General features: G+C 38.2%; 1 protein-coding gene across 13 annotated transcripts; it reads left to right on the top strand.

The window, feature by feature from the left end:
- The first annotated feature begins 280 nt into the window (after positions 1 to 280).
- LOC6523723 (putative uncharacterized protein DDB_G0286901) lies at positions 281 to 24,650 on the top strand. Of its 13 annotated transcripts, none has more exons than XM_039377125.2 (11): positions 281 to 426; positions 616 to 2,120; positions 4,465 to 5,590; positions 8,855 to 8,932; positions 14,347 to 14,632; positions 20,955 to 21,139; positions 21,330 to 21,465; positions 21,883 to 22,206; positions 22,264 to 22,331; positions 22,399 to 22,974; positions 23,684 to 24,650. In XM_039377125.2, the coding sequence occupies exons 3-11, from the start codon at positions 4,478 to 4,480 to the stop codon at positions 24,329 to 24,331; spliced, it is 3,414 nt and encodes a 1,137-aa protein (XP_039233059.1). In that variant the 5' UTR covers positions 281 to 426; positions 616 to 2,120; positions 4,465 to 4,477; the 3' UTR covers positions 24,332 to 24,650. The 13 variants fall into 13 exon arrangements, with proteins under 13 accessions (XP_039233059.1, XP_039233058.1, XP_039233057.1 ...); XM_039377124.2 differs by having other exon boundaries at positions 8,855 to 8,956; positions 21,333 to 21,465; XM_039377123.2 differs by having other exon boundaries at positions 8,855 to 8,956.
- The last annotated feature ends 100 nt before the right edge of the window (positions 24,651 to 24,750 follow it).

Raw genomic sequence — 24,750 nt, 5'->3', positions numbered from 1 at the left:
TAGCTTCAGAGGAAGTTTAATTTCTCTGAGTGTGGAACTGCAACTGCAAATGCAGAAACAACTGACACTGCAACTGCAGTTGCCAACAGCGCCGGCGCTGGCTCATGCTCTCTGTACGAGTGCAAGGACCTGAATCCACATTCGACGCTTTCGCTGCTGTTGTTTCTGCCGCTGCTGTCACTTTTTGTTTAACACACACAATTTTTATCTTATAATAAGCACACCGCTGCCTCCCAGCCATTCTCCCTATTCGACACCCAGCTGTCTCCTTCCCAGTCTTCTGCTTGCGAAACAACGTATTGTCGAGGCGATGATTTTTATTCTCAATTATTTTGGATGCGGCATTCAGAAACGCTATATTCCATGGAGTAGAACAACCGACTGCGGATCGTCCTGACCTCGCGGAGCATTTTTATTTTATCAAATGTGCTTAAACCCAGATAAAAAAATGATTGTGGACTGTGCTAAAAAACTTATCAATTAATAAAACTATTTTATATAAAGACAAAGCACAAATGAATTGCTTTGCAAATGCGTACTTGGACAATTGCATTTGTGTTTTACTGAATTCAGATTGAAAATATGAAAAAACTTGTTCTTTTAATTTAATTTCAGATCATCATAATTTTATCAAACACAATAGACCAAAAATCTTTTTTAACATTAAAGAAGAATCCATAACAAACGATAAAATCGACAAACTTATCTCAACTCAACCATCTTTCAGTTTTAAACGCAATAGAACAGATGCATTAATTAACTAAGTTTTCTACACCCATTACCAAAAAGGGAGAGCAACATCAACCTTAACTTCATCACCAATCCGAAAATAAACATCTAAACCAATATAACTCAACATAAAAACAGACCAACGAAAAAATCCGTTAAAAAATTTCTTTTTAGACAAATGAAAAATATAATTTACAACAAAAAATGTTGCAAAATTGAAATCAAAAGTACAAAACACTATATATGAATGAAAAATAATTATAAATATAATACAATATAAACGGAAAAAAAGGGCAAGCAGAACAATTTTACGCGAAGGGATTAATGTAGGTTTTATCAACGATTACGTGAAGATTGAAATAAGTCCAAGCTAGGCTACTGATCGAAAACATAATTTATTTGTGTTTATATAGTCATTTACATTGTATGGAAAGCTAGCTATCTTATATTAAAAAATATACAATAAAACATTTAAATACAATTTAAATTCCCACAGCTACAAAATACATTCCCTGAAAGATTACCAAAGACACACTGACACCGGAACAGACAGTTTAGAATATCACATACCCTACAGCTAGCACTACAATACCCATACGTAACTACACACTTTACGAGTCTCTAATTTTTTAATGATAGAAGCCATATTCAAAAAATAATAGTTTAAATGTATTATTAAGCTTGAATAGATATATGGAGGATAGGGGTTAGTGAAGTAAACAGTACATAAAATAATTTATAAAAGTAAAGTAAAACTATCAATAATCAAAACACCACACGAATATCATTCTTCAGTAAAATAACGAAATAACGGACGATGTTTTTAAATAAATATTTATTTAAGTTACAAATGTAAACAGTTTTTGGACTCCTTAATATATTTTAACATTTTAATATATCATATTATATTTTTATATATATTAAAGTATAGGAGCGTCACAATGCGCATATATGTAGGTATTTCAGAACAAGACAAATTCGTTAGTTAAGTGATACTTTTGGGCATCAAAATAGTAGAGGGCATCGGGTAACAAATTGTGATTAAAACGTTTACAAAATTTTAAAATTTATAAGTAAACAAATTCAAATAGAAACTGCATCAATCTAACTCCATGTTTGGGGAGAAATGGGTGATCAATGAATTTTTATAACCAATATATCGCGACACCGTAACGTGTGCCTTATTCCGGCCTTAAGTTTAAATGACTTTTAATAATACATCAAAAACCCAAATCATGAACATAAAGCCCACGGTCATTCTAACTACAATACCGTCGTATGAAAAAGGTCAATAGAATTACTTAAATAGGACCATTCCCCACTTGGTTGGTATGCCGCACATCACCCGTCATCGTACTGTAATCGACTGTGGATACGCGTTTGTTTTCGAGGTAATTATTGATCCCAAATCCCACGTTAAAATAGAATCCATGCAGGCACATTGGCGATCTTATCTTACATACATAAGCAAATGTATTCATATGTATACATATAAAAAGAACGAGATTTCTGTTTCCGGCTTGACCGTTATTCCGAGGTGGTCTGATTTGGCAACTAAGAGCAATGCGAAAGAGAGCATTAATATCCGTATCTCCGGAAACTCGTTCTGAGCAAAGATGCTATTTTGGTAAACACGAAGACGGAACGAAGATATTGTGCCGAAGGCCTCACCGCTGAGTCCTGAAACGAAGACGTTTGGCTTACTTTGCGCCAACGACGATGGCGACAGCGATGACTCGACTTCAGGCCGACTCCACTTTGCGTGCAAGTTCTATTTCTAAACGAGACGTGTCTGAACCCCCAGCAACAGTCATATTTATACTTGGCCGAGGCGGCGGCCAAATTAGTTTTTCTATGACTCGCGTGCCGCCAGGTTATCTGTAGTTGTTTGCTGGAAGCGACTTCTAAGTCTCAGCCGTAATAGTAACCGTAATCGAGGCCGTGTATACAGACAGTCACTGTATTTGTCCAACAAAAGAACCTCGTAAAGAGGTAAAAGCGTTCGAATAACTCAGTAATTCACCAACTATTATAATGGCAATAAAATAATATTTCGCTTTTAATCTTGTTTTCGCGGCATATTGGTTCTGACATTTTATTTCAAATAAATTATTATCAAATTTTGTTTTTTTTATGATTTTAATTTCTGTTTACAATAATTGCTTTCTCGTTAACAACGAACGAGTTTCTAACAAAGTGATTTTAAATTTTTTATACAATAGTGATTAAAACAAATCGTCGTCTATGTTTCACCCACATTAATTGCAAATGGAGTCCATGGAATTAAGAAACTAGTGCGGAGATAGGATTTTTAAAAATAAATTTCCTTATTAACCTGTGTGTTTTATTTAATTCGCCGTAACTACACCTTCGATGAAATAATAGTACTGATAGGCAGCTTTATTAATACATTTCTTTCCATGTATTGAAAAATACCTATAACAACCGTGATACCAACATATAGGATGCTTGTTTGTAGCTTAAGTCGTCGACAAACTGACTAATTGCCTCATGATCGGCACTACTACAACCTTTGAGTTAAACGGTTAATGCATACATATACAAAAATATGCAAGAAATCGTACTTTTAAGCAAAAACCCACGCATGCATTTCTCTCCAATTGTCTATAAATTAAATCTGAATCGGTATACCTCTGGAACTACAGCAATGTTGGTTGGTTTTTTTTTTAATGGATGGTTGGTACTTTGTCAAAAACAGTCAAATTAGTCAAAATTTCTAGATACAAGTACTTATATTCATAATTGGTACTTCCAGAACGTTTTTGTCCTTTTTTTTTTTATTGGAAGATGAACCGAATACTAATCTTCACTTAATAACGAGTCCAAGGCAAAAGACATTCAAATTTGCAGTTAAGAAATTTTATTGGGAGCTTTAAGTTTAAAATTATTATTTTTGTTATTAAATAAAGACTAAAATAATATGCAGAATATAATCCAGTATGTGTTTAAATTAGAACTAGGGCTCAGAACCTAGCATTTCAGAATCGAATAGTAAAATCACTGAAACTATATATATAAAACTTTCGTGGTTTGCTATTAATATATCTTAATATACGTGAACATCGAGATCTCAGGAACTATGAGTTGAGATCAAGCATACAGTTTCCAGAGACATAGACGCAGCGCGAGTTTGTTGACCCATTTGCCACGGCCACTCTAACGCCCATAAGCCGCCCAAAGCTGCCAAGCCCACTCTCTTGTAGAATGTTTTGATATTTTTTCATTTTTTTATTAGTAATGTAAATTGTTATCGATCTGCAGAAAAAACATTTTGCCAAGCCAACCCTAACATCCAATACTTCGAAGCCCAAACTTAAAATAAAAAATTTTAATATTTTTTTACATTTTGGTTAGTCTTGTAAAATTCTCTCGATTTGACAAATATCTTTTTGCCACTCTAACGACCACAAACTGTCAGTGTTTAAATTTGTCCTTCGTACTTTCACTAGCTGAGTAACGGGTATCAGATAGTCGGGGAACTCGACTATAGCGTTCTCTCTTGTTTTTACTTTAAACTAAATACTCAAATTTGAATCACGTATTTTTAAGGCCACCTTTTATTTACTTAAAACTACAACATTGTACTCACATTTTGGACGATAATTATAATTCTTAAAACTCCATATGTATGTATGGGTGAACATTTGGGGGAATTTAAAAAACTTGTTCTATTAACTATTTTATGCTAAGCAACGCTTTTTGTTTGTTTTGCAGGCAATAAAATGATATGAAATTACGATGCTTTAATCAGGCCCAAACTACGCAAAGTTGGCATCCCAGATCCGCGTTCAGGGTCGTAAGCAGTTGTCCTTTTGATCGGATAGATCGGCCAAGCCCAGCGAGCTGGCAAATCTATATTGGCCATCTCCCAACAAGTCTTCTTCGAATGTTTAAAATGGACTCCTCAGACTTCTGGCAGCAGGCGCGCGCCCCGTTTGGCCTGCAAACGGCGCTTCACCAATACTCTTCCCCCTCGAATCAACAGCCTATATCCCACCACGCTTTGCACCACTCCCTTCAACAGGAGCACGAGCAGCTGTCCGAATCCCACCCTGAAGGACCAGCCGCACTATCGGGCGCAGTGGGCAACAGCAGTTCCATGGCTATTTCCGGCACCAATCCTACTGGGGGCAGCAAGGCCGAGTCCAGTCACATGCTGCAGCAGCATTTAGAGCAGCAGTCCTATGGATCCGACTCCTTTCGAGGCGCCCAGTCGCCCCAGCTGAGCAGCCACCACCTGTTGTTTAACGCTGCTGCTGCCGCTGCTGCGGCGGCTCACCTCAAGTCCACGGCGATGCAGAATAACCTCTCGCCAATTGGTGATCAGGCGCAAAATAACCTTCGAGACTACGGCCAAGGATCCTTGAACGCCTTATGTGGGATCAAGCCCAAGCAGGAGATGGATGCTAAGACGCTCCTCCAACCGCTGGACGTGTGTTCCCAGCCGTTGGTGCACGCGCAGTCCCAGCCGCAGTACGGCGGTGACTTCTACGACGTTGTCGACCCACAGGCTAGAGAAGTCTCTGAACCTGAAGGTCGAGCACTGATCATCGGACTCGGAGTTCCTAGTATGGGGTCCACCGACGACGCGCAGTCCAGTTTGCAGGCTCAGCAACTGGCGGGGACTGGTCGAGCATTGCAGACACGTCAGTGCAAACCGATGTCCCCTGGAACAGGTGGTAGCTCTAATTCGGGCGCAGGACGCAGATCGGCACCCACAACAATCAACAAGACCTTTTCGCAGGGTCAGCAGTCCCCTCAACACTCCACAACGCCATCCGGCGGCAGCACGACGCCCGACATCAAATACAATAACGACAAAATGACCAATGAAATTCAGGTATTATTTAGAAGAATTTCTTTGTTTCTCTGTATTTTTCTGGGTAGAAAAAACAGAGATCTACATACATATTTTTGGGGAACTTGCAGAAAAACAAAAATAGTAATAAATCAAGAGAGAGTTTATCGACTGCATACCCGTTAGATAGCTATTAGAAGTGCAAGAATGATATTTCAAAATTCTTTTAAGATATCAATAGAAATGGGAAAGAGAAATAATAAATTAATTAGAATTGAAGACGTAACGGTTTAAAGAGGTTTTGGGGTGTTGTGTGCGTATCCAATATGTATTCGGCATATTGATATAAATTGACAAGACATATTATGAAATGCAAAAGCAACTAATCTTAACAATGCAAAAACAACTATCTAAATGTCCAATTTCAACTTTCTAGCTTTTGTAATTTCTGAGATCACAGCATTCAAACAAACTGACATTGCCGGGATTTACTAGAATATACATATGTATTTACTTTATAGGGGCGGAAACGCATCGTTTTAAATGTTAATTTCGTGTCGTCGAATTTATTACACACTTTTACTGTACGCGTAACGGATATAATGAAATACTATTACTATAACATCTAAAATAAAGATGTAACGAAACCGTTCGAAAAGGTTGCAGCCAAAGGGATCTTAAGGTTTGTATGTACCGAAACAAACGACCTTGAAAGTTTAGGCCTGTTCATCCTTTCACAAACGTTTTAAGTGAACAACTTGTATTTGACCATAATATTTTTTAGTAAGAGGGTGCATTATTTACGTCTCTACCGTCCAACGAATTTTCCCTTTATTTAGTTTTTTCTCTTAATTCGAATATTCTCTTTTACCGCCCCTAATTCAGTAAAGTAATGTTATAAGAGTAGATCAACACACCCCTGTCAAGGGATATTTTGAAAGCTCCCTGGAAAGCATCTCAAAAGGGGTGAACTTTATCCAACTTTTTCTTGGTTAAATTCTGAAGCCTTTGAAATCTTTGGAGCCATTCTTGTTCTTGGTGCTAAGGTAGCTTTGTCGTTTCTCTTCTACTATTATTAGTAAGGGGTAAAAAAAATGAAGGGGTTGGTCGTTTTGGAAACTATTATCAGCGTAAAAGCGAGGGAGAGCTATGACCGAGAGACAGAGAGGATAAGAGAGAATAAGGAATAAAGAGCAGTCTTGCTTAGTTCTCAGGTACCTTTTCTTACAGCACAGAAGTAACCCCCATTGTCGAATAGTCGCATACTATGTGTGCGGAAGTCTGAGAGTCTTCACCTTCGTGTACTTGTACATTAAGCTACGGGGGCCGAAACGGGGATACACGTTCGGGCTCAGCTTAATGGCACACACTCACACATTCTGGCACACTTATGTAAAAGGATGAACAAGTCAGTTCACTTTTTCTAGTCCAGACGTTTACTCTGCCGCTGCCATAATTTTTATTTTCCTCGACTTGTCTCCCTTCCTCCCACTTCGTGCGTGGGGAGAGAGAAATGAGAGCGCAAGATGCCATTCTTTCGGGAGCTTTTCCTTTCCGTCTTTTTTTATATATCTTCGTCCGTGCTTATTTCTTAAAGAAAACAATAATAACGCATAGAGAAAGAGATGCCAAATTAGAAGCTCAACGGCGGCGACGGCAGCGGCAGAGGCGACGTTGTCGACGACGAAAACGACGCAACAACAGGATAGTTTAAGAAGAACCCCATGGCAGTCACGCAGTGTCCCGTTTGGTGATGATAATTCGCCGAGCCGGCAGAAGTTCAAAGGACATCAGACCGTAAGGTTGTGTGCTCCGGTGTGCTTCGCGTAGCTAAATTTCCAACAAATCTAAAGTCAGTTCGTTCGGGCGCTAGCGCTTTTGAGGTCGCGGGTCCAAGTAATTTTGTTGCAATTACCACTGCATTTTTGAATGTCAACCGTGGTCAAAAGCCTTCCCATCACTTAACCTTTTCCAAGAGAATCTACACGTTCCAAAAATCAGGTGTCTTTCAGTGATGGTGCAGATGAGGGTATTGCGTGCCCGTGCAACTAACCCGATGCTAGAATTCGCTTAATATGATATATATAATAAAAATTGCCGCAAATTTCGCAAGTGTATAACTCGGAAAAGGAAAACAGTTCACCAAAAAGAAATCTTCGAATTAAATTAAAAATATATACACTGCAAGGGAGCTGGTGTGATATTCGTTCCATTTCGCTTCGATCTCTAGTCCGAAGTCAAATATACAATGACCCTTGACTGTGAAAAGGAGCACGATGTAATTTTTCTTCACTCATTTAACCTTTACAATCTACTTACCGATTTTTTCAAAGTGACTCAATCTGCCATAACCATTAAACAGGATCTCAATCTTATATTTTAATAGCTATAAAAGTACAATACAAGTCGTTTCTATCGAACTTTTTGTTATTTACTTTAAATCAGTTTGATCCGAGAAATAGAAAGAAGTATTCGTATAAGTGAATTTAATATATGTAAAATAGAATGGCGGTAGAAATTGGCAAGAATAGTACAAAAATCCGAATTTGCAAATTTTTTTGGGCTTGACAGAATTTTGCTGCTTGTGGACGTTAGAGTGGACGTAAAAAAAAAAATGTTTTCTGCCAATCGATTAAAATTTTCAACAAAAATAATGGAAAACATATGCAATCAAAACAATATTAAAAATGTGTGGGCGTGACAATTTCGGGCGGTGCGTGGGAGTGAGAGCTTTGAAAAGTAGCCTCACTGCGTTGGCGTTACTAGAGTTATTCAAGCTTTACGGAAGGAGTAATCCAGATTATTTCTATTTGTTATTTCTATTTGTTAAATACCTTTGAACGAATCTAGTACACCCTTTTACTTTACGAGTAAAAGGTATAAAAATATACATATTTTTACATATATAAGGTAAAACATCGGTGGCGCTAGGTATTTTACAATTGGGGTCCAGTTGGACGGACAGTAGTTGAATTAGATGTGGGTACCACGCTGTAGAAACCAATAGACTAGATATTTATGATAAATAGCGAAAACGAAGCTTTGAGAGGAAATTACCACTTTTAACAAGGAAACATTGACAGGAATCGACGTATTTTAAAATGTATGCAGATATAATTCATGAGTCGGTTTTAGCATTTTAAAATTTTTACTAAGCTACACCTAGAAGTGGTTAAAGGACAAACTCGCAACACATATATGGGATATCTTACAATCCTTGGTTGGATAGATGTGTGAGCCTCCGCACCGGTATTGTTCCCCGACCTCCGCATGAAATATAATGTTGTATTCCTTGTTTGTTTTCAGCTTCAGCTATCCCGGTCGAGCAGCGCAGCAGCGATCAGTGAACGCACCCTCGAAGAATGTTGGTCAACCCTGCAACGAGTGAGTTGGCATCTGTTCCGTTGTGTATAGTACTCTTCCTCGTCAATGACACATGTACACAGCTGCAGCACAGAACATCACCGAACACAAACGCACAACTAACTAAACGTAATATGTGAGCTGTCGCAAAGACTAGTAGATGAGCAGAATCTGTTACTTTATATTTATGTATACTTACACCGCGTTAATGATTAAAGCAGTAGTTTTATGCTGGGTTAGCTATTAAGTTAAAGTTAACTGAACTGCTTTTTTAGCTTTATTAATTTTATGTTCTAGTCATTTGCTAATTAAATGCCAGACACCGAGTCCCTCCATCTTAGTTTTTTTTACCGATCTATCACCCGTTCTTGAATATATCACGTATATTGTGTACTTCACCTTTACAAATAATTGTTATTTTAATTTAATTATTAAACAAATTGTAAAAACTTATTAATTAAATATGTTTAGATTAAATTATTCACTGTTTTATTTTATTTACCTTTATTTGTAACATTTTTACTGGGAAGGTTTGACCACACGACCACTTTTTTAATTGCAAATGTAGTTTAGGATTTCACACACTGTAGATGAAGTTGACTATCCGACTTTAATCGTTCGTCTGAGAAATCGACTTTAATCGTTCGTCTAAGACATCGCCTTTAATCGTTCGTCTTAGACAATTTTGATAATTAGTATACATTTGTAAGAAGTTAATATAATAATAATACAAAGTTCTAAGTTTCTCACAAATCGGAAGGATCGAAAAAGTAATATGAAAATCGACATAGGTATTAAAAAATACCTTTGTACCACTTTTATTTGCATGTTAGTTTTTTTGAACGTCGTCATGGACAATGATAAGCATACATACATATATAGCTGAAATTAAAAAAATTGTTCAGTAAGCAGCAGAGCAACGACGGGTTTTCTGTACAATTAAGGACTCCCCGTCCCAAACGTTTGACCTTCCCTGAAATGTTTTGTCTTCTACGACTTAAGAGTAGACGTAAACATATTTTCATGGCCTTGCCTATGTATGCGTCAATATATACGTTGCATGTACAGTTGCGAAAAAAATAATAGCACCACCATACCTTTTTTTGTTATTGATCAAATAAATTAAGGTTGAGGTACCGATAGAACCAAATACTGATTTTTCGCATAATGCTAGATATTTTTCCCATCCAAAAATGAAAAAAAAAATTTGAATTGTTTATACCTTAATTTTTTATAATTTTTTTTGGGCGGCAAGGTCTAAAATGAGGCGAAAAAAAAAATAGCACCACTATCGATTTTTTCAAATAATTAATAATTATCGAAGGATTGCTTTGGTAAAAAGCATGTGGTTATTAAACTTGACTCTTAATCTATTATTTCGAAAATGATTTTTAAAAAATTTCCTTTAAAAAATCATTAAAAAGGGACGTGGAAAGCACTGCACTGAAGAAAAACGTGACTTGATCAAAAAACTCATTTCTGAAGGAAAATCTTTTAGAAATATTGGCCAAATCCTTCAATGCTCAAACAAAATTATAGGAAATGTAATCACCTACAACGAGAATCCCGAAAAACGTGGGAAAAAACAATCATTGGGCACCCATCTCTTCAAAAGGCTAGTGCCCGAGAGCAAGAAGGATCCATTTAAAGCTCCTACCGAACTGAAAAAGGATCTCAACATATCCGCAACAGTGCAAACAGTTCACACATGTCTAAGGGAACATAGTTTAAAAGGCTGTAGTCCAAGGAAAGGTCCTTTTTTTAAATGGGAGACACATACCCAAGCGCATTAAGTTCGTCAAGGAACATTTAAATTGGCCATGCGAAAGATGGACGAACTTTTTATTGTCAGATGAGAGCAAGGTGGTTTTTTTTGGTGGCAATGGATCTTGATCGAATGTAAGGCGCCCTAGGAACACCGAATATAAGCCAAACGACACAGTAGAAGCAATTAAACACGGCGGATCCAGTGTAATGGTATGGGCATGTTTTTCTTACTATGGAGTTGGACCAATACATTGGATAAAACCATAATGGATCAGCATGTGTATGTGGATATTTTGGAAACGGTTATGCTACCCTTTGCTGAATATGATATGCCGCTAAAATAGGTCTTCCAACAAGACAATGACCCCAAGCATACCAGCAGGAAAGCCAAGGAATGGTTCCAAAATAGATCAGTTCATGTTCTGGAGTGGCCTGCGCAGTCGCCAGACCTCAATCCCATCAAAAACCTTTGGTCGAATATTAAAAAGGCAGTTGCAGCTTTTAAGCCAACTAATAACGAAAGCCTATGAACCGTGATTAAGGAGTCCTGGAGCAATATAACCCCAAAACGGTGCCAGGACCTGGTTGACTCCATGCCAAAGCGTTGCGCAGCTGTTATTGCTAATAAAGGATACACTACCAAACACTAAATTAATGGGATCGGCGTAGTTTTAATATACAATCACTTGTTATTAATGAATTTGTTACTGTTAAGTTTATATTTTATGTTTAAAGCATTTTTTATGAAGTGGTGCTATTATTTTTTTCGCCCTTTTTTGCCATTTTTCATAAAGTTCCTTAAATAAGTTAAGAATTCATAGAACAATTGTGATTTTTTTTTATTTCCTAAAAAGTGAATTGTTTAACCTTTCTAAAAAGGTATTTCAGATCCTTTTAAACCCAAAATTGTAGGTAGGAGACTTATTCAAAGTTTTACTGGGCAAGTGGTGCTATTTTTTTTTTCGCAGCTGTATATGTGCCGCTCACATAAGAACAAACGAACTCGCACCCGTTCGAACTCATTTGTCCACCCCTCACATTTTTTCAACCATTTTTATTTCACTCACCTCGTCCACACGGCGATGGTTACCGCCTCCTGCTACCCCTAAGATAGAGCGAAAAAGGTTCGGCGGACATAAGTCCATCCCTCTGTGAGTTTGCGTCCCTGGCACTGGCACTAGGGGTCGAGTGCTTGCTAAAGACAGTGGAGGGGAATTGGAAATAAAAAGCAAGCCAGCGAAGGGGAAAATGCATGCATATAAATGCAACATTCTTATAGCTTTCTCTTTCCCTTTCTCCTCATTATTTTATCTTTATCTCTTTATACGATTTTGATGTTTTGTTTTTTAATGGTAACACTAAGTAATACCATAACATAACATAACATAATTATATCCAATAACATAAAAATGCCCATAAGTGATTAAAACAAGTTGGCTATAAGTGTAGCTTTTTTTAGTTGCCACTCTGGTTAAATATAGTCATAGGAAAGCACATATCCCTTGTACAGTCCCCAAATGATCTATACTGGACCTGTTATTTTATAGCAATCCCGTTTGCCGACAATTCGTAACTACTGTTGGTTCAGTCCTGTGATATTTATTTGTCGCTCTTACACCTCGACAAACTCTTGTGAAAAATACGAAGACAGACCGCTTTGCTCGTGCTTGCCATATACCCACCAAAATTAAATGTATAAAAAGTGCACTCTGTCTCGAACCAAACCCGAGTGGCCGCGGCGATACGATGGAAGGTTGCTAATGCCGCTACCAGTGGAAACAAACCACCGCTTGCCCGCCAACCAACCAGAGAGCCACACAAAATCAGCCTGTCCTTTTTTCTCGTCATCGCACTGCACCTAATTCTATTCTCTTGTATGAGCACTGTTAATACTCCCTAACTACTTTCTGAAAAGAAAATAAAGGAGACGGAACATGCGGCATCGGAAAGTAACGAAATGCCGTTCCGTTCTTTATATCAAAACGATCTATATAAGTGCAGCCAGAGCAGTAAGATAAATACAATTTACCGCACAAAATCTTTATAAATTCATAATAAAAGTAACTTGATTCGCCAAAAATGTACATGCTTTAAGGATGGGTGGTTAGACTTCAAAAGACTAGAAAAGCGACCTTTGCAAAGAGGATTACGTAAGTGATCCGTCGATCACACACCCGGTGACAATTTTGTAGACATTGCAATGCATTTATAAGGGCTAAATTTGCATAAAGCACTCAGCACCCAATATACTTTTTTATACCCGTTTCTCGTAGAGTAAAATGGTAGAAGGTAACGTTTCCGACCCTAAAAGTATATATTCTCTTAATCATCATCAATAACCGAGTCGTTCTGGCCATGCCCGTCTGTCCGTCCGTATAAGCGTCGTGATCTCGTAAACTATAAAAGCTAAAAAGTTCAGATTAAGCATGGGGACTCCAGAGACATATACGCAGCGCAAGTTGGTTGACCCATGTTGCCACGCCTTCTTTAAAGCCCACAAACCGCTCAAAACTGCCACGCCCACACTTTTGAAAAATGTTTTGTTTTTTTTTCCTTTTTTTATTAGTCTTGCAAATTTTGATCGATTTGCAAAAAAAATTGTTGTCACGCCCACTCTAACGCCCACAAACCGCCCAAAGCTGCCACGCCCACACTTTTTAAAAATCGTTATTGTTGTTATTTTTTTTCCGATTTTCCAAGAATTTTTTTGCCACGCCCACTCTAACGCCTACAAACCGCCAAAAACTGTTAGTGTTGAAATTTCTCGTTCTCGTACGGAACTCGACTATAGCGTTCTCTCTTGTTTCTTTTTTTGTATTTTTATCGATTTGAAAAAACACAATGTTTAAACTTCGCAATCCCACTAGCAAAATGACGGGCATCTAAACTCGACTATATGATGTCCACAAATTTTAAAATAATGATATTCAATAGACTGTGAATGTTAATTTTGTTTTAATTCAACAATCTATCGGGTATAAAAGAATATGTTAGAAATGTTATACCTTTTCATCGAAATCGGATTTCTTACTTACTCAATCTAGTCATCATTATTTAGTTCATCTACTGCTCTGACAATGCTAATAAATTAGAAGCTATAAGAAAATAAAAAATAAATTATATATTCAACATTTAGACTACATGGTCACTGAAATAATCGTAAAATTGTCATATATGAGATGAGATTCTTTATATATCGAGAACGTGCTCGGATTGGTTTTTAAGTATACTTATTGGCTTGTTATTGGCCCCAATGACAAAATAGTAAAAATCAGCAAAACTTATGATGACCTCCCAATGTGAAACCAAAAACGTTACCTTAACACTGCATATAAGTTTATTTAGAATAAATAATTTTGATTTCGACTTTCCACAAAAGTTTAAGATTATGCTGACATGTTTTTCACATGTCTGACATACGACTGTACACATTTTTATCGAAACTACACAAAAAATAACACATAAAACTGGCCATTACCGCTAAAGGTGAAGAAGAGAAGTCTATAAATATACCTGGCTATGACAGACACACTGACAGTAAGCCCGGTACGGAAAGGTATAATGGGGTCTTGAGGTTGAGGTGTACACTACCATCGGCCAAGAGCATATTGAGAATTGTTTTTGTTAAGCTAATCGGCTTCTTTTGAATATGTTGTTTGCACTTGCAGCTTTTTATGCACAAAAGCGCGATGCAGCAAATACAGCAGCAGATTCCCCGCGTCGGCCTGGGAACCCACGGCGTGACCGGCTCGGCCAGCTTGGGTGGCAGTATTACGCCTAGCTCGGATACTAAGCCGCATCAGTGCCAGCAATGCATGAAGAGTTTTTCCAGTAACCACCAGCTAGTGCAGCACATCAGAGTACACACTGGAGAGAAGCCATACAAGTGCTCCTACTGTGATCGTAGATTTAAGCAGTTGTCGCACGTCCAGCAGCACACGCGCCTGCACACAGGTGAGTAATCGCACCACACAAATATGAGCCACAGAGCTCCAATATTGAAAATGTACTTTTTACCATTTGATAAAGTACGCATACTAAGCGGAAGGAAGGCCAGGTACAAAACTATCTGTTTTTGAACAAGCAACAAATTTAAAAAAACTTTTGGTTAACCACAATAAATAATTTTTTGTGGATCTACTTTTCAATTCCGATTTGGTTCTCATAAATAAGAAATTTTAGTGTGAAGTTTGAAGGTGACCTTATCGATCTCATATAGGATTAGCTTCAATGGTTTTACACCCGTATGAACGTAGTTCCCGCAAAAAAGTACGGTGGAAGTTTTTTGGCAAGCCAGGAAGAGTTTCCGACCATATAAAGTATATATATTCTTGATCAGGACCAATAGCCGAGTCGATATGACCATGTCCGTCTGTCTGTCCGTCCGTATGAACGCTGAGATCTCAGGAACTACAAAAGCTAGAAAGTTGAGACTAAGCATACAGACTCCAGGGACATAGACGCAGCGCAAGTTTGTCGATTCATGTTGCCACCCCCACTCTAACGCCCACAAACCGCCCAAAACTGCCACGCCCACACTTTTGGAAAATATTAATTTTTTCATTTTTGTATTGGTCTTGTAAATTTCTATCGATTTGCCAACAAATTTTTTCCACGCCCACTCTAACGCCCACAAACCACCAAAAACTTTCAGTATGGAAATTTCTCCTTTGCACTTCCAACAGCTGAGTAACGGGTATCAGATAGACGGGGAACTCGACTATAGCGTTCTCTCTTGATGTTACTTCGAAACGTTTCAATATATATACACGTACCGTTACATGTAACTTCTTAATTCCAAAAGTGCAAACTTGACACAACCGTAAAAAATGTAATTTAATTTTCATCATTGTTCTACTGTATACTTAAACTTAAAGTAAAAAGATGTACATATTATTTACTGTTTGCTTAATTTGTAAGCTAAGCTACAGGATGGCTATCAGCCATAGCTGCAATGGCTTTCGACTGGATCTAAATTTATATACTCTTACTAACAGTATATGTACTTATTGGCTAGTTGTTAACTTAATTGTCTAGAAGTCTGGGTAATAGGGTAGTTCTGGAAATTCAAAATATTGTACATTATAGCTCATTTATTATAATGGATTTTTTGAGGAACGATAGAACGATTATTATGTTATCCGGTGTAGAATTGCTTAGAAAAGGGGTGAAATTGGAATCTGGAGAATGCATGTTTTGCATTCGTTTAATATGTTCTTCGTTGTTGCGTATATAATATAATATTATATTATTACATAACGCACATTTTAAAAAACCACCAAACTATCAGTATTTTAATAATAATTATACCCGTTACTCGTAGAGTATAAGGGTATACTAGATTCGTTGAAAAGTACGCAACAGGTATACTGGCGTTTCCTATAAAGACAATATATTCTTGATCAAATCACTAGCCGAGTCGATCTGGTCACGTTCATCTGCCTGTCCGTCCGTATGAACGTCGGGAACATCGAGATGAAGAAGCTAGAATGTTGGAATTAATCATGTAGATTCCAGTGAAATGGGCACAACGCATGTTTCTTTCCTGATGTTGCCACACCCACACTTTTGGAAAATCTTTTAAGTATTTGTTCATTTTATTAATTGTCTGGTCAATTTATATCGGTAAACAAAAGACATTTTGGAAACGCCCACTCTAACGCTCACAAACCGCCCAAAACTGCCACGCCATAATTTTTGAATTTTTTTCATTTATTTTAATTGTTTTGCCAATTTCTATTATTATTCTTAAAAATGTTAAAATGTCTTTTTCGAATTCCTACGAACTGAGTAACAAGTGTTCAAAATTCGAAAAACTTGACTATCTTGTGTTATACATATACATATACATATACATATACATATACATATATTATTTTTCACAGCCCATCGCTTTGTAAAAGTAGCAACCTTTCGCTTGCAGACTTTAACTTGTATTCAAGTATGCACTACACAATTTTGGCTTGCTTAGTCGTTTTTAATAAGTGGCCGTCTTCCAAAATTTTTTGCTAATTCCGGTCCCGATTTGAGAAATTATAAGTTATTTCTAATTGTATTAGTTTTAATTACCAAGATGATTAAAAACGCTCAGAGCTCGTCCTTAACTAATTAAAATGGCCACTCCCCTCAGTCCAGCACTATTTTCAAGATTATTTTGGTTTAAAAAAGAGGCTCGACTGACCTTGGACTTCGTCTTTTTTCTACAATTCCCCCCGTATATTAATAGGACTTGTATTTTTGCACTCACATTCAACACATTTTTGCAGCTGGGTCGGCATTGCAAAAGAAAATGACAAAGATAATTAAATAAACTTCAAGAGCTTTTTGAGCCAGTAGCCTTTCCCGTTTCACCCTCGTAGCTGGGATTCACAAAGTTTGTTGAATTAGGACAGCTGGTGGGGATGAATACATAAACGTATCTAGCACCATACAAAATATTCGACGTCATTAGCTGCATTCAATGTCATTTCATGTTTCTATACGCACAGTCCCAATTATTTTCCGCTTACCTTAACCATTTCTTGTTCACACCTGATTGCAACCTTACAATTGCCATTTATGACTTCAGCGCCTTCCCACTGCTTTAGACACAGTCAAAAAGAAATCAAAAACGCTTTAATTGAAAACCAGTTTGGTCCCTTCCCACTTAATAGAGTACCTAGGCAGCAACGGAATTCTACCTTTTTTTACGGACGAGTTTCCCGTCGCCGCGGAGGATTGGGTAATTATACCATACAGTGTACTGGCCCGGCCGGTTTCTTAAACGCTGACGGTGCGGTGCGGGTAGAAAGATAATGGATAGCAAAGACCATTAGACGAGGAAGGGCTTCGCACTTATTGGAGCTGCAGCCCAGTCAGTGCAGTCTTAAAGGCGCTTAAAGAGGTAGCTCCAATAAAGTGTCGTTTAGACATCGACTACGTGCCTTTGAGGTGTAAGCCCGAACTTATTCCAGATTTCTTAGTCGACGACTTGGCGAAGGGTTGCTCTTGGGACGCGGACGTGGTCTTTTTTCTGGCCCAAGGGTGAGACTCGACCACAGGTTCGTATACACGACTGCACTTTGCGACTATTTATTTGTATTTAGTTTAACTCAAAGGGAAAGTGTCACTAAGTAGCCTAAATGTTTTAGTCGCCATATCCTTCTATTGCTGATGTTGTTGCTGACCATCCACATTTTAATTAATTGCGCGATTAAATGAAATTAATTGAGCTTTAAAACTGAAATTTGATTCTGTCTCTTTTGCACTTTTTCTTGAACTTGCTGTTGCAGCAACTCGCATCAACGGAGTCTTAAAGTATGTTAAGTAATCTGCATATTTTCGACCGCTTGCTTTTAGTCTTTCTAAGTGAAGTCAGTCACTCAATTGGGCGTGGTAACTACTTACCCATATTGTGGGCATACTTAATCAACTATGTGACTTTGGGGTCTGTTGGTCATTATCTCGTAAAATACTAGCTTCTAGGTATAGTAGATTCGTTGAAAAATAATTAACAGGTACATGAAAGCGTTTCCGTTTATATAGTAAATATATACAATAAATAAATATATATATATATATCACTAGCCGAGTCGATCTGCCCATATTTTTCTGACCGTTCGTCGGTATATTCGTCGAGACCTCAGGAACTATATAAACTAGAACGCTAAGATTAGGCATGCAGATTTACGGAACCTCGACGCAGAGCCCACATACCAAAACTTCTTCTCCCTTACTTTTAAAATTTTTATTTGATTTGCAAATTTTTATCGATATGCAAAAAAAATTGTATAGTCTAGTGTATTTTTACCCGTTACTCGTAGAGTAAATGGGTATACTTGATATGTTAAAAAGTATGTAACAGGCAGAAGGAAGCATAAAGTAGGAAGTATAAAGTATATATATTCTTGATCAGGATCAACAGCCGAGTCGATCTGACCATGTCCGTCCGTCTGTCCGTATGAACATCCAGATCTCAGGAACTACAAAAGCTAGCAAGTTGAGATTAAGCATACAGACTCCAGAGACAATATTTTTTCATTTTTGCATTAGCCTTGTAATTTTCTATCGATTTGCTAAGAAAAACTTTTTGCCACGCCCACAGACCGCCCAAAAATGCCACGCCCACACTTTTGAAAATGTTGTTGATATTTTTTCACATTTTTGTTAGTCTTGTAAATTTTCTCCCGATTTGCAGAAAAACTTTTTGTCACGCCCACCCCAACGCCCACAAACCGCCAAAAACTGCCACGCCCACACTTTTGAAAAGTGTTTTAATATATTTTCACATTTTTGTTAGTCTTGAAAATTTTTTCTCGATTTGCCAAAAATCTTTTTACCACTCCCACTATAACGACCACAAACCACCAAAAACTGTCAGTGTGGAAATTTTTCCTTTGTACTTCCACTAGCTGAATAACGGGGAACGACTATCTGATGTCGGTGAACTCGGCTAAAAGCGTTCTCTCTTGTCTTACTTTGTGTTGTGCAAGTATTTACCGATATGACAAAAACATTTTGGTCACGCTTACCCTAAAGCCAACTAGCTATAAAATCTCTCTAAGTTTTTCTCTTTGGCAATAAATATATATATTTTGAGTAAAAACTATGAAAAGAAGATAATACAAAATTGTATACGCGATCTGGTACCGATCTGGTCATGTCCATATGAACCCCTTGATTTCAAAACCTATAAATGCTAAAAAGTTAAGATTAAGGATGCAGATTCCAGATAGAAAGACGCAACACAATTTGCCACGTTCGCTGTGACGCCCACAAACCGCAAAACACTGCCAAACCCACCTTCTGATATTTCTTTGTTAGCAAAGTTCCATAAAAAACATTTTAGTCACGGCTTTTTTAAAAGTACACAAGCCGCGCCAAACTTTTTGAAACTTTTTTAAACATTTTTCATTTTATTAATTATTAAATTTTATACCCGTTACTCGTAGAGTAAAAGGGTATATTAGATTCATTGAAAAGTATGTAACAGGAACTTAATAGCCGAGTCAATCTGGCCATGTCCGTCTATCCGTCCGTATGAGCGTCGAGATCTCAGGAATTATAAAAGCTAAAAAGTTGAGATTAAGCCTGCAGACTCCAGAGACATAGACGCAGCGCAAGTTTGTCGATTCATGTTTCCACGCCCACTCTAACACCCACAAGCCGCCCAAAACTGCCACGCCCACTCCTTTAAAATATAATTTGATATTTTTCTCTTTTTTTATTAGTATTGTAGTTTCTATCGATCTTTTTGCCACGCCCACCCTAACGCCCACAAACCGACCAAAACTGCTACGCCCACACACATTTTTGTTAGTCTTGTAAATTTGTCTTGATTTGCCAAAAATCTTTTTGCCACGCCCACTCTAGCGCCTGCAAACTTCCACTAACTGAGTAACGGGTATCAATCAGATAGTCGGGGAACTTGACTATAGCGATCTCTCTTGTTTTGTACATGCAAAGGCGGTTTGTGGGCGTTAGGGTGGGCGTGGCAAAAAGGTTTTTGAGTAGATCGATAATAATTTACAATACTAATTAACAAATTAAAAAATATCAAAACATTTTGCAAGAGTGTGGGCTTGTCAGCTTTGGGCGGTTTGTGGGCGTTAGAGTGGGCAAGGCAAAAAAAATTTTGCGGACACACAGACGGACGGATAGACGAACATGACCAGATCGAATCGGCTATTGATCCTGATGAAGAATATATATACTTTATATGGTCGAAAACGTATACTCTTTGCTCTGAGAGAAACAACAGAAATGGGGCACGGAAATCTAAGCATTCTTCAACAGACTTACGTACCAAGATCGACGTGACTTGTGATCATGAACAAGAATAAAATGCTCTACCACGTTTCCGTTTTTCTTGTAATTCTGTAGAGACATTCCAACTTAAATTATTCAGTCGACAACTGACGAGACAATTTCATTATCATTTTATTACTTTGGATAATGATAAATCACGATTTTAAGTCCTTGGAACCATGGAACCAATAAAGGGACACGTAGGCCACCGAAGTCAATCTGAAAAACTCTTTTTCTGTATCTGACAGTTTGTTTTTTTTTGCCGCCCAATCTCAATGATCTTCGTAAAATTTTTCCTTTAATCTGTGTTTTAAAATAAAAGCTTATCATATTTGCATATATCTTTCTACAACACCTTGAAGCTGAATTTCCAGCAGTCCCAAAATAAAGTAATCTCCGGAAATCCAGAGTACATAAAAACATAGTTAGTGGCACTTTTATTTTGATAAAGAAAAAATATTAAAGAGTTTTAAAATTTATGAATTTTTAGGAGAACGGCCCTATAAATGTCATCTGCCAGACTGCGGTCGAGCCTTTATACAACTTTCAAATCTACAACAGCATTTAAGAAACCATGATGCTCAGGTTGAACGTGCTAAAAATCGTCCCTTTCACTGCAATATTTGTGGAAAGGGTTTCGCCACTGAATCTAGTCTGCGCACACATACATCGAAGGTTAGTACGCGTTAGTTTCAGCATATCATGCATTTTTTCGCCGCCCTTTATATTACATCCTTTGATATCGTCCTGAACCTGGAACCTGATCTTTATATTTATCCCATTTGCCTTCTTGACCTATCAATACCACCCGTAAAACACCGCGCATTGCGAACAGGAGCTACAGCTGCATCTTGGTGTCTTGCAGCAGCATGCCGCACTAATAGGTGGTCCAAACGCTACGTCTTGTCCTGTGTGCCATAAACTTTTTCTTGGCACTGAGGCCCTTCTGGACCACATGAGACATGTTCATAAGGAAAAGAGTCCCCCACCTGGTGGCTCAGGTAAGAAAATTTCTGCGGATTTCCCCGAATTTAACTGAAGTGAACTTAAATTCGCTGTGAAACTGCTATAGTAACATATATACATATTTATAAATGTATATATATAAATATCTTTACCTACATTATCAGATCCCAAGGATCATTTTGTAATTATTGTAATTTGTATGCTATTTAACGCTCAAAAGTGGGAAACAACTGTCTCGCTGACACGTTTGAAATTGTCCATCGATATGCTTATTAAGTTTGGAAATTTTTTCTTTACACTTCCACTAGCTATGTACATTTTATTATCGGATAATCAGAGCATATTTAAATTTGATCGTGTACATATGTATATAGTCGCCTTTGCACAATCTCCTGTTGCGCTTCGCCACGTTAGTTTTTGCGCTAGCTTTAAATACTCTCATAATTCTTCAGCCCCATCCCAGTTCAGCGAGCTTAATCAGATAGCTACGGGCAATGGGAACGAAAATGGAACTGGACGTAGCAACGAACAAATCGCTAGCCAATGCACAACTGAATCAAACTCGCATCAGGCCACTGTTGGCTCTAGCTTAATCGACAGTTTTTTGGGCAAACGAAGAACTGCCAACCATCCTTGCCCAGTTTGCGGCAAACATTACGTCAACGAGGGTTCCCTAAGGAAACATCTGGCATGCCACGCCGAGAGCTCACAGCTTACAAACAGCCTGCGTATGTGGCCATGTAGCGTTTGCCAGGCTGTCTTCACACATGAAAACGGTACTCCACAATATGATTGATCCTAATAAGGAATTGACTTTATTTTTTTTTGTCCAGGTCTTCTTACCCATATGGAGTCGATGCGTATGGATCCGAAACATCAGTTCGCCGCTCAATACGTATTGGTAAGTTTTTAGCAAAGCATATACTACAAATATTTAATACCCAACGCTTGATATTATCAAAAAATAGTCCCGGGCAGCTGCGGAACAGAGAGAACGAGAATCCCTTTTAGCAGTAACCTTGGCCGCAAGCAGTGGCGCTGCTGGTCCAAGAATCGGAATTGCGGACGCCGGAAACGTTTTGCCTATGGGAGCTCACAACTCGGAAGGATCCAACTCGAAGTGCCCTTCCCCTTCGGCTAACTCGGAATGCTCTTCAAACGGACGCCTCTCCTCATCGAACACATCAGATCAAGACCAAGACATCGAGCACGGCTTAAGTGAAAATGAAAACAGCAACCAGAACAACATTAGCAGTAGCACGAATAACAACAATAATTGCACAAATAACAATTCTAGCTCTCATAAAATGGCTGAGATTCGACTTCCGGGATCCGGCCAATATACCATGGACGCAGAATTGCACGTCGCCAACCGGATGTCACTAATGGCCGCTGCTGCTGCCGCAGTTGCTGCGTCACGACCACAAGACGGAGTGGACACTTCAGCAGTGCCCAGCGCGGCGGTTCAAGCCGCTGTGGTTAATCTGGCGGCTGCAATGCGAATGAACAATTCCAGCAACGGAGCTACCTCCTACCAACAACAGGTAAGAATAACATACAAGGAGAAACCATTTAGCAAAAAGGGAAGAATATAGTCCAGGAAGGAAGAATCAAGTCAAAAAGCAGTCCTTACCCTTATTCCCCTTATTCTTTTTTGACAAAATTCCGTTTGACAGCTACGGGAGAGGGCGGAAGGGAAACACTTAGTTAGCACTCGCATTTGTTCGTTTTAATCACAGTGTAAAAAAATCTTGTAAACAGCAACACATAATAAAATCTTCTACTTGTTACATTTTTTTACAAATGGAATATGTTCCAAATTACAATATTTTAAATAAATAAATTCCGCTTAAGATTGCTTTTATTGAATTATTACTAGTAAAGTAAATAATATACTAAGCTCGTAAGCTGTAACAAGTGAAATAATGCATGAGCAGCAACTTTAGTCTTTCGTGCCATCATCTGGCGGTTTAAGGAAACATCGACCAAACTTAAGTTTCTTCTCACGCTATTATTAAGCCTAGCCATGTCTATTTACGTGCTAAGTTTTGTAACAGTACCCAATTTTTCTTTTATGTTACAACAATCCTAAATAAATAACAATTTGTACAGAAAAGCAGGTACTCTGACCAACTTCTAGTACTAGCGTTTTAACATCTATCGTATAATCGTTAAGGACATACGTTTGCGAATTTCCATTACATTGAAATTTGAATTTATCTTACTTTAGTTATCCGTTCTTTTATGTTTCAGCACGGCGATCAAACCCAGGCACTCCAACCACATATCCATCCACATCACCATCAACAGCAGCAGGCTCCGCAGCACCAGCAGCAACAGTTGTCCCACTTGCTCGTCCATACTCACCCCAGCAATAGCAACTGCCGTTCGCAAAGTTCACCAAATATAAATGTGCCAACTTTGCAGAACGAATCATCCTCTTCCGCATCAATCGCTATGAACATGAACGTGCATATGATGCGCGGTTCGCTTGAGCCGGACCCGAGTTTAGGAGGAATGAATGCGATAGAAGTACTTCACCAACACCAGCAGCACCACCATCATCACCACCACACGTCAAACTACCCGCAGCACGCCGTGACGCCTACCAACCAGCAGACTCACCCACACTCCCAGACACACCACACATCCCACCACCATCCGAGTCCGGAAACAGCGCTCCGAATGCACCAGGCAGAAGCAATCATACGCTCTCATACCGAAGCGGCATTCCGACTGGCAACTGGATCTGGTCCTGGCACCGGAGTAAAATGCGAGGCTGATCAAAACAAGCTGAGTAGTAACGGCAATGCTGGTGGCAATAGTGGAGGAAGAATCCAACAACATCGATTCCATGCGAATTCGAATCATCAAGAGAATCAACGACCATCGGACTCATGAGGCTCGCCTATTGATTCCTCTAAGGATGTGGACTTAGGATAGATACAAAATCAAGTACAACGATTTTCCTATTGCGTTGATTGGAAATGATACAATGCGTGAATGAGTAACCTTCATAAATTAATAAATTTATGGCAATTTATGTAAATGAGATTATGTATGTATGTAAGTTTAAATAGGCCAACATGCCCTAAGTTAAAAACGACCACATTCATTGTGCAATATCATCTACCGTCAATGTCGGCAGAAAAATAAATGTAAAAACTTTCGTGTTATGTTTACGTTTATAATAAGAGTAAAGATAAAAGCGCGAAAATCACTCAAACGGAATTTTTTATTGCTTTATGTCAAAGGGGTTCTAAAGCAAGCATAGCTAACCAATAAATAAAATGAAATAGTACCCCAAAGGCGATCTTAGT

This window comes from Drosophila yakuba, chromosome 4 (assembly GCF_016746365.2).
Source record: "Drosophila yakuba strain Tai18E2 chromosome 4, Prin_Dyak_Tai18E2_2.1, whole genome shotgun sequence".
NCBI lineage: Eukaryota > Metazoa > Arthropoda > Insecta > Diptera > Drosophilidae > Drosophila > Drosophila yakuba.
The sequence above is the reverse complement of the archived record's forward strand: the minus strand, read 5'-3'. Positions and strand labels throughout refer to the sequence as shown.

Coding starts and splice junctions, on each gene's coding strand:
- LOC6523723 (XM_015191334.3), top strand. CDS start 4,478: ATGAAATTACGATGCTTTAATCAGGCCCAAACTACGCAAAGTTGGCAT. Junction 14,633..20,954: donor GCACACGCGCCTGCACACAG/GTGAGTAATCGC, acceptor ATGAATTTTTAG/GAGAACGGCCCTATAAATGT. Junction 22,207..22,263: donor TGTCTTCACACATGAAAACG/GTACTCCACAAT, acceptor TTTTTTGTCCAG/GTCTTCTTACCCATATGGAG.